Source organism: Cyprinodon variegatus, unplaced genomic scaffold (genome assembly GCF_000732505.1).
Source record: "Cyprinodon variegatus isolate N-32 unplaced genomic scaffold, C_variegatus-1.0 Scaffold1030, whole genome shotgun sequence".
NCBI lineage: Eukaryota > Metazoa > Chordata > Actinopteri > Cyprinodontiformes > Cyprinodontidae > Cyprinodon > Cyprinodon variegatus.
In genome coordinates, this window is record NW_015151483.1 from 263,287 (window position 1) to 274,169 (window position 10,883).

Genomic DNA, 10,883 nt, shown 5'->3' on the forward strand with positions numbered 1-10,883 from the left:
TATCTTCTTTTTAGGGCCTAAATAAAAGGCAAATATACTTATTTTAAGAACATTTTACTTCATTTTAGATAAGTTTTTGCCATCCTTATTTGCATGAACATATTTCCAGCCCATTCTGGTAACTCCCAGATAAGTGGCAGGCAATAAGGAGTTTATGATTCCTGAAACAAGTTCTATGTTGCCCCCGAGGTTTTCTATTAGAAGGAATTTCCATAGGGAAGCCCCATCTGAAGATAACAAAGACAAACTAGTTATTACAGAGGAGTAGATGTTTAACTTCATTCTCCTCCCAGATGACAAAGTCTCAGGCTTTTGTCTCTGAGGCTAAGTGTAGCAGTTAGACAGTAGTTGATTTTGGCTGTGTCCCTCACTCTGTCAATCCCTCCTCTGTTCATCCTGCATCACTAGTGAATGACATAACAGGTATTTTAACTCCTGCAGTAGCAAACTGTTCTAATGCACACAAGAAATCAGGATTTACAGACCCATCTGAGCCACATGTAAGCAAAGATGAAGCCCTGAGGTTTGCAAACTGTACACCCTCCTGTCCAAAGCAACTCCTATCAGCTAACTTGACTTTGGGCTGAGAGTGCTGACACAATTCTTGCTTTAGTTATTCAAGGATGAGAAAATGCTTCCAAGCACCAATGGGATCCCATACTTCTGCTTCAATACCAAAAAGTACCACAAAGAACATGGTCCTATTTATTCCAGAGATCCACAAAGCTCAGGTGGACAGAACCGCTACCAAGAGCCCTTCAGATGATCTATGGACCCAAAGATCTAGTTTACTGTTCCAGCAAAACAATTAGTGGGAGTTTCCTTCAAACACAATGAAGTAAACTTCTGAGGGAGCCTAGGAAGTTCAGCACACTCTTTGGTTTCATTTTCTGAATAAAAAGAAGAAACTTAAATCAAAAACATAAGATGAGACATTTCCATAAACAGTCTTCTAGCTGCAGTGTTACGGTAAGACATACCAGATAAAAACTCTGTTGCTTTTTGTGCTGTCTGTTCAGGAGCTGCCAGAGCATGACCAGCCTCTTCAGTAACACCATGTCTCCTGCCAAAGATGGTAACTCTTCCCTGCCTCGACGCTCCACAAACCTTGGCAAACCTCCACTGCGGGCACTTTACGATTTACTCATCGCACCTATGGAGGGGGTAAGTGCTGCCGCTCTGTCATTTGCTGCATCCTATAATTATAAGAGTTAACCAAGCTGTAAAAGCCCTAAGAGAAAAACAATCACCATAAACTGACAATCATTTTTATATCGATTTTTTTTTTTATTGTCATTTCATTTGTCTGGCAGGGTCTGATGCACTCCAGCGGGCCTGTTGGCAGACATAGACAGCTGGTGATGGTCCTGGAGGGAGAGCTGTACCTCATCCCGTTTGCTCTGCTGAAAGGAAGCTCCTCTAATGAATACCTGTATGAGCGTTTCAGCCTCATCGCTGTGCCCTCCATCCATGGCCTTGGATTCAGTGCAAAGGTTGGACTTCTCAATTAGTTTACTTGAATGAAATCATGTGTTTTAAAGTCTATATATCTGAGTATCAAGTTATTGTGCAGAAACATAAACTGTGTTGCTGTTCACGCAGACTCACTCGCGGCGTTCTGGACCAGCTCCGTGTGGTGGCGTATCCATGGCAGCAGTGGTTGGAAATCCTAGACTGCCTTCACCTGTGATGGACCGCTGGCTTTGGGGACCCATGCCCACCGCTGAGGAAGAAGCTCTTATGGTTGCAGAGCTGCTGGGGTGTCAACCTCTTACTGGTTCATCTGCCACTAAGGAGAGGGTGATGGGAACCCTCACGCAGGCTGAGTGTGCTCATTTTGCCACCCACATTTCTTGGAAACTGGCTGCTCTGGTGCTTACCCCAAACCCAGAATGTGTACCTGGCGGGTCAGGATCCACTGTTGGGGTGGGAACGATAGGCAGAGGAGCGAGTGGAAGGAGAGGCAGCGGCAGTCGAGGGAGGAAGGGCTCTGTTGGCAGCGGCTACACCATCCCAGAGTCTCTCAGCATGCAGGATGACAACAGCGATGTGGAGAGTATCTGTGACAGTCCGCCCCTGCAGGAGTTTCTGCTGACAGCGGCAGACATCTTGGACCTGAGGCTGCCTGTCAAGCTGGTAGTGCTGGGGTAGGTGTGGAGACCTGCAGAGCCTTGCAGTTGCATTTATACCATTTGAACTTTTCCACATTTAGCTGCACTAAAACCAAAAATTGTACAACATCTGTTTCATATAAACCAACAGAAAACTTGAATTTAATTATTATTTGAAAGGAATGTGACGCGTTTTTAAAAATGTTCTAAAAACTACCCATAGGCCTCCTAGCTGTGTCTGTGATAAATGTGCCTCTTGCACAGCCATGTCTTTAAAGGTTTGCAGTTGTGGCATTCACTTCTTCTTTTTAGATCTGGTGTTGAGCTGTGCTTTGTGAGTTGCTTGCTAAATCTGCTTTTAATTCCCACAAAGCCGTTTGTTTACTAATGCTCTCAATGAAAACTCTGAGGCCTTTACAGAAGTCTGTTTTTGTACTCAGATTAGAAAAAATACATGTTTCCTTGGGTTGATTTAAGGACATTGCTGTAAAAAGTTCTGAATACAGAGGTTTTTCTTCATTAATTATTTACATACATTTAAGTTTATATTTGTCAAATTAAATCATGAAAAAGTCTAGGTCTTTAAACAGGGTCTATGTTTATGTCAGTATTGTATAAAACATATAAAATCATCAATTATTTGCTTCTGTGTGACTGTGTCTGCAGGTCGTACCAAGAGTCTAGCAGCAAGGTGACAGCAGATGGTGTTGTGGGACTAACCAGAGCCTTCCTGGCTGCTGGTGCTCAGTGTGTTCTGGTGTCCCTGTGGCCTGTACCTGTTGCGGCCTCCAAGGTTTTTGTCCACGCGTTCTATTCTGCTCTGCTGAATGGGACCAAGGCTAGTGCAGCTCTTGCAGATGCCATGAAGACTGTGCAGAGCAGCAAGCAGTATTCTCATCCCTCCAACTGGGCAGGTTAGAGATTTTATTCATGCATTAATTTAGTTGTAGTCAAACAGAAATAATGATCATAAAATGACGTCTTCACCTTGCTTTATTCCCCCTGTAGGATATATGCTAATTGGCAATGATGTGAAGCTAAACAGCCCATCTTCCCTTATTGGCCAAGCCTTGGCTGAGATTTTGCAGTATCCCGATCGAGCTCGCGATGCTCTGAGAGTTTTACTTCATCTGGTGAGATATCAGCACAAACAGTACAAAATGTGACAACCAGCAGCACATGAACAAACTGACGCATGGCTGTTATTCTCTCTCCAGGTGGAGAAATCTCTTCAGAGGATACAGAACGGCCAGCGTAATTCCATGTATACATCACAGCAGAGCGTGGAGAACAAGGTCGGTGGGGTCCCTGGATGGCAGGCCCTGCTGACAGCTGTGGGCTTCCGTCTCGACTCTGCAGGCACCGGTCTTCCTGCTGCAGTTTTCTTTCCCACTGCTGACCCAGGAGACAGGCTCCAGCAGTGCAGCACTACGCTACAATCACTGCTCGGTATGTGGAGACAGCTCAGGCAGATTCAGGATGTGCTCTGTTGCTTCTTTGTTATGTTTCTCTTCTAAATTTTCAAAGTGCAAATGGAGAATAAAAATCATTTTGAAAATGGGAAAATATAAATAATACATAACTGACCGTTATGTTGAGTAATTCATTTTCATGTCTGTTTCATTGATAAATGAAATCTGTTAGTTTAAGTTTCTGTCATTTCAAATCAGGTACTGCTTAATTTTAAGGATGAATTTCTTGTATGAATAACAATGATTTCCCTTTGTTCCCATCCCTCAGGTCTGCCGCCTCCAGCTCTCCAGTCTTTGTGCAAACTCATCACAGCTTCAGAGGCAGGAGAGCAGCTCATCAACCGGGTAAAAGCCTGCTGCTTCAAACAAACGCACCATATGAAATTGATCTTGGTATTAAATGACATGCATCCTTTTGAACTGAATAAGAACAGTACCTTGCAAAAGCATTTACTTCTTTTAAGTTTTTTCTTCATTTCACTTTACATATTTAAACCTGAAAGGGATCATATCTGCGGCCGCATTTACTCTGACACTGTGAGAGAAAATTATTAAAAATTCTTTAATAGGCTCCCATGCTTTGGATATGTCGCATATTGTTCTGTTTTTCATCCAAAAAATTTTACAAACTCTAATCCTACCACAACAATTTACAAATCTGGACTTTCTGTGAGGGTTTAAAGAAAAGAAAAAAAAGTCATAACACGGGCCATTTGTGGTTTTCAGTAGCCATGTTAATATATTTTATTATATTTAGAAAGTAGCTTTAATCTGACAAAATGTAGAAAAAAACATGTACTATTAGATCAAGGCTACTTCTTTATCGTCACTTTTCGATGCTGTTAAAGTGTCAGAAAGACATCAGTGCCCACACAAAGTTATGTAACAAATACACACTAATGAAACAGCAAATCCTTGTGTATCCTAATCTGCTGCAAATAAGCCTAACCAGCAGCACAGGCTTCAATGCAGGTTTTTTCTCTCTTCCACACCAGTAGAAAAACTGTTACACAGCAGAGTTTCTTTCCTGTACATGTGTCACGTGTAGCACTCGCATGCTTGGACTGAGAAGCAATGCATTTAGGATATTTTTCAGTTTTGGTGTAGAAAATATGAAACATTCTTTAACTGGCCAATGTGTACTGATTACACCTCAACTGTTAATATTTTTTACATTTCTTTTTGCTGCTTCTCTTCTTATGACTGAACCTTTTTAATCTTTGTCTGCAAACTTTGTGCATGCATTAAAACATTACTTATTCTCTTTTCCCTGCTCCCACGCTGTGGTCTGAAGGCTGTTAAAAATATGGTGGCCATGGTAAGTGAGCATTCTCCTGCTTGTACTGCATCTCACTCTGCTCTGCTTCAATACTCTAAACCCATTTCCTTTTTTTATTGTACCTTTTTATTGAAACACAATTAAGGCTGACTTTGTAAAGAAGTTGCAATTAAATTGTTTAAATCTGACGTTGTTAGGTTGCATGGCTACATTCAGAATCAGTATTTTTTTTCAATTTCCATTCTCTTTATTTTGTTTTATTGGATTTAAACCACTAAAGGATTTCAGTCCTGGGTTATTGCAGGTCAAAGAAAATGTCGGGGTAGTTGCAGGGATTAAATCGTGATGTATAAGTCCAGGCTCACTCTTTCCTCCTGCACAGTTACTCCACACCGACAAAGCTTCCTCTGTTGTTAGATATGTAATCCCTAAACAAAACGGGCAAGTCTTCTCACAGTCCTCGTGAACATTCCCACAAAGGTTTATTTCTTTGAGTTCTAATTCTCTGAAGTTGTTTTTTAATCTAATTTACTAAGAAATATAATTCACTGCAAAAAATCTAAGTCTAGATAAGTCATTTTTTCTTAAAATAAGTGCATTTGTTCTTGAATTGAGGAGGTAAAAGAGACATTTTGCCAATGGAACAAGACAATTTACACTTAAAATAAGATAACACAATTGCATTGTCTTATTTCAAGTGCATATTATCTTATTATCTTATTTTAAGAGTATAATTACTCATTCCATTGGCAAACTATCTCATTTACCTACTCAAATTAAGGGTGAATACAATTAATTTAAGAAATTTTTACTTATTTCTAGATAATTTTTGTTGTTTATTTTTGTTGCTCATTACGTTTTTTTTTTTCTGGAATAGCTTCAATGGACGATCATAAAGAGATTTGAATATAATGATCAGCAGCTTAGTGTTGATCTTAACATTAAGGATATTCAAGTTACTAGTTAAATCATATTTCAGGATGTTATAAAATTCTTAAATTTCATAGTCTTTTCTTCTTTGTTCACCAGCTGCACCAGGTGCTAGTCCAACTCCAGACAGGAGAGAAAGAGCAGGACTTTTCCCTCCTGCCCATCCAGGTGTCCATTAGTGTTCAGCTCTGGAGATTGCCTGGATGCCATGAATTTCTGGCTGCTCTTGGTGAGTCGACTGTTGACCTGTATCTGCAAAACCATTTTGCATATAGAATATAAACAATGTTTGCATTTATACAAAAATGTAATACAAATAAAATAGAAAACAATGTAAAGCTTGTTCATTATGTCATTGATGGCATTTGGTAATGTATGTGAACTATTTACTTCTATTAATTAGATTGACTGTGACCTCCAACTAATGAAAACCTTAAATTCTATATCCGAAATAGAGGGGATTTTGGTAAAAAAATGTCAGCTCTCCTGAACAGAATGCCCATGTCCTGTATAGCATCTTCACCCAATACTAGGTTGAGGCTATTTTTGCATCAAGTGATGAATGAATACATATGTGGTCCTGCTTAGGTGTTCGACTGTACGACAGAGTGTTAGGGTAAGGCTAGAGATTTTTTTACCATTTCAAGAATAAAGTCGTAAAATTACGAGAATAAAGTAATAAACTTACAAGAAAAAGTTGCAACGAGAATAGTCATAAAATTACAAGAATAAAGTCGTAACATTAAGAGAATACATTTGTAAATTACAAGAAAAAAGTCAAAACGAGAAAATGAATAAAATCACAAGAATAAAGTCGTATTTTATGACGACTCTTACAAGAAGCACTGTCTACCCTGAAATGAGGAATGCCAAGCATTATGTGAAGTTATACTTTGGCTCCGGTTTGACAAACAAGGAAATCTTTTAGCAAACTGGCATTAAGTTGGGCAGTATTTCAAAATGGACTCAGGTTGCTGATTGGTGTTGCTGGTCGGCCATCATATGCAGGTCAGAGCTTGAAGCTTTCTTTTTGAAACTGGTTGTTGAATGATGACTTTATTCTCATAATATTACAACTTTACTCTCGTAATGTTACGACTTTATTCTCAAAATAAAACATTTTTTAAAAAACTCTAGCTTGGCCCTAATACTCCGTCGTATGACTGCAGTGTTTACTCTAGGTTTTTTATTTTTTTTATTTGAGTATTTACGGAACTAGAGGCTTGCTTTTTCTTTTGGAGAGTAGGCTGACAGGAAAGGGGGTGTGAGAGGGGGAGAGACATGCAGCAAAGGACCACAGGTCGGATTCAAACCCGGGTCGGCCACGTCAAGGACTAAGGCCTCTGTATATGGATTGTGTGCACTAACCACTGTGCTATTGAAGCACGCCCCCGTCTGGACTATTTTGAATAAATTATCTATATGGTTTAAGGTTAGGAAAGTTTGATTTCCAATCAAACTGAGCAAACACAGTCGAATCTTTAAATTTGTTAGGCTACTGGTACTTTTAGAATTCTGGGCTGGGGAAAAGTGCTGGTGGAAAAATAGGTTAATGCTATAAAATCCCCTGATAGACGTCTGCCCTGACTTTGGGCCTCATAAAAACATAGTGACAAGGTAACATGTCTCCATAAATCATCAATGACCGAGGAAGACGTACATTGGACCTTAGGCTCCTCCTAACCCTGGTACGACACTTTCTCTGGTTCAGAAGTTTGCCTTGGATACATCATGCTGCAGTGGCTTTTAAGTGCTGACAGTATTTCTGTATTAAAACTGAGAAACTGAATTTAGTGTTTTTCTATTAGCTGTGATCTATAATCATCCAAATGAATAGAGATAACTCTTTATTAAAATGATTTGCTGAAAAAGAAATCAAAATAACTATGTTTTCTAAAGTTCCTCTGTTCACCCACCCTCAATACATTAAGTTGTACATGGAGTTACTGCTGCATATGATTTTTTTACAGGACAATTTGCTGTTATTTTCTGTCTCCAGGATTCGATTTATGTGAGGTAGGACAAGAAGAAGTGGTGCTAAAGACGGGCAAGCTGGCTAACCGCCGCACCTTGCACTTTGCTCTCCAGTCTCTGCTGGCGCTGTTTGGTAAATTTGTTTATTTGTTTGATTGTAAAATTTGCAGCCTTAGGTTGTTATAGGAATACTTTGAAATTTCCTTTCAGTTAATTTATTTTATAACCTTATGCATGCATCCATTTTTTTTTTTTTTCTCTCTTTTCAGACTCTACAGAACTGCCCAAGCGCCTGAGCCTGGACAGCTCATCTTCCCTTGAGTCTTTAGCTTCTGCTCAGTCTGTCTCCAACCCATTGCCAGTGGGATACTCTAGCCTTCCCTTCTCTCCACCTTGCCTGGACAATCAAGCATCAGATGCCATCTCTGTCTACAGCCTCAGCTCTGTAACATCTTCGATGAGTTTTGCCTCTAAGTCAGACTGTGATTTCCTTAGTCATCGACAACGAGGTGGCGCCACTGCACACTACACTGTTCACAAACACCCACATGTTCCACGCAGTCGCTCTTCTCCGCATGGTGCGGCTGCTGCAGGAGCAGGAACAAGAGGCGATGATGAGGAATATGAAGGGTTCTCCATCATCAGCAGCGAGCCACTGGGAAGCCATTGTGACTCTCTGCCATTACCACCAGGCCACAGTCAGAGACACCACAGAGGAGGCAGAGGGGTTGGAGGCTCCACGGGAGCAGGGAGAGGCTACACGGTCTCAGTGTCATCACGGGGGAGTGTCAGCACCCCAACGTCTCCTGTGAAAACCTCTCTTGTTCCCAGCCCAAACTCACCGTTCCAGAAGGTTGGTAAGGTGAGCAGCTCAGATACAGGCGAATCTGACCAGTCTAGTACTGAGACAGACAGTACTGTCAAGTCTCAGGAAGAGAAACCAATTCACCTTGATCCGCAAGAACTTGCCCAGAAGATTCTGGAGGAAACTCACAGCCACTTACGAGCCGTGAGCAGCCTTCAGCGGGCTGGAGCAGATGGTGGAAATAGTCCAGCTGCGACCTCAGGTCGGAGCGGCGCGTTCCGCTCTTCTGAAACTAGTGCATTCAGCCGCCCTAACAGCAGCGCCAGTGGTCGAGTTCAGTCCTCCCCAAAACCCAAGCCCCCCTCCCGTTCTTCTTCCCTACAAAAGGTTAGCTCTGGATACAACAGCCCTGCGGTCTCTGAGTTTTCCCAAAAAGACGGTAGCCATCCTTCACCCACCTTGGACAGCCACGCTCAGTTCAAACTGAAGTACCCAAGCTCTCCTTACAGCGGCCACATCTCCCGTTCTCCGAGTAATGTGTCCCCCAGCTCTGGACACCAGTCGCCAGCTGACAGTGCTCCATCTCCTGCACTGTCCTACTCCTCCACAGGATCTGCCTGTTCTACATCAGCAGATGCACCAGACCTCGATAGGCTAAGAAGAGGGGTCATCGATGAAAAAGTCCAAGCTATCCACAACCTGAAAACATTCTGGACTAATGCTGCAGGTCAACAGCAGCAGCATCTAGGTCCTATTAAAGCCATCCACAGCAACTCCGGGCCTATTGCTCCTGCCAATAGAGATGTACTGAGCCTTCTGAACCTTTCCCCACGGCACTGCTCCCCTCATGACCCCCAAGACAGCCTGGAGCTGCGGGAGCTGGGACTGCAGTCACTGGATAGCGGTACCAAGAATTCTTCCAATGGACACCACTGTTCCAACCCAAGAAAAGTTGCCCCTTCGCCAACAATTTCCACAAGCAGTAGCCCTGGTGCTCGTCCTATCCGATTGCCTGCCGGCAACGGATATAAGTTCCTCTCGCCAGGAAGATTTTTCCCTTCTTCCAAATGCTGAAACATTGACAGTGGTTCTTTAATTTACCACCCTGTGTGCCAGAGGATACGGGCACATTTTCACGACCACTGTTGGTCCGTTAAACCTGGCTTGGCCTGAGGGATTTCTGTAGTTTCTTCCTGAAGAGACGGATGAATGAATGGTTTGGAGACTGTCTTGTCTTTGTGCCCATAACACTGTAAATGGCAATGAGAAATACTCAACGACCTGATACTGTGTTTGTGTGTAACTGTGTCAGGTAGCTCTAAATGCAATTTGATTTTTTTTTTCAAAAAAAACAAAAAACATTGCTGTTTGTGTGGGCAAAAGATGCAACAATTCTTGTTTTCCTTCATTCTACTTTTTGTTTTTAAATTTAATTATTATTGTTACTATTGTTTGTTATTGTTGTTAATATTAAAAGAAATATTATTAATATTATTATTATGTTTTGTAAATTTATTTGTTTCACAATCAGTATTAACTGTTTTTATAATTGAAAAGTGAACAAATCTGTACCTTGTAAAGATGGATAGAGTGGGAAAAAAAATCAATATTTTTTATTGAAATCAAGAGGGCATTTTGCCTGATTTCTTTGTGATCTGAGTGTCTGCTCTGAAGCATGGATTCTCTTGCTATTCAGTGTTAAGTACCACGTATGACTTTTTAGCCCATGATTTTTGAGATTGAACATGGCAGTTTCACAGCAACCATCTGTCATTTATCAGTAAACTGTTTCAATAAAAACATTGTGTTTACTTTCTTGTCTTTCTAACTTGGCAATGGTCTTTCAATAGTAGAACAGACAAATAGACATATTACAGTGAGGAAAAGTCCTCTCTTAATAAAATCTATTTTCAGTTTGTTTTTTAATCAAGAATTTTATTTTTGGGGACCGGTTTTAAATATGTCATGCAAAAATTTACATTTTAGCTTCTAACTATATTATGATACTATTCCTTCATCAAGACCATGCCCAAAGTGGTATTTTGTCAGATTCATGTATTGAGCAACTCTGCTTTCTAAGACTACGTTCACACAGCAGCCTGAAGTGACCCAAATCCGAGTTTTTTTTTTTTGCCCAAACGTGACATGTATCTGATATTTTCATGACAGCCTGAACAATGATCTGATTTTTTTCTAATGTGACCAAGTTCACTTGGCTATGTGGTCCTGAATCCGATACATATCTGATCTTTTCAAATGCGACCTATGTCTTAACGTCAGGTCAGATTCATCTCCAACCTGAACTACATTAA

The 10,883-nt window shown here is 41.0% G+C and overlaps 1 protein-coding gene across 1 annotated transcript in view; it reads left to right on the forward strand.

The window, feature by feature from the left end:
* Positions 1-10,373, forward strand: part of LOC107100936 (tetratricopeptide repeat protein 28-like) — a 199,990-nt gene extending 189,617 nt beyond the window's left edge. Inside the window, exons 14-24 of the mRNA XM_015399630.1 lie at positions 1,020-1,164; positions 1,314-1,493; positions 1,603-2,147; positions 2,778-3,025; positions 3,120-3,244; positions 3,329-3,560; positions 3,852-3,928; positions 4,878-4,901; positions 5,892-6,021; positions 7,792-7,899; positions 8,036-10,373. Coding sequence (XP_015255116.1) covers positions 1,020-1,164; positions 1,314-1,493; positions 1,603-2,147; positions 2,778-3,025; positions 3,120-3,244; positions 3,329-3,560; positions 3,852-3,928; positions 4,878-4,901; positions 5,892-6,021; positions 7,792-7,899; positions 8,036-9,645 — 3,424 coding nt within the window. The 3' untranslated portion in view covers positions 9,646-10,373. The remainder of the gene's footprint in view (positions 1-1,019; positions 1,165-1,313; positions 1,494-1,602; positions 2,148-2,777; positions 3,026-3,119; positions 3,245-3,328; positions 3,561-3,851; positions 3,929-4,877; positions 4,902-5,891; positions 6,022-7,791; positions 7,900-8,035) is intronic.
* The last annotated feature ends 510 nt before the right edge of the window (positions 10,374-10,883 follow it).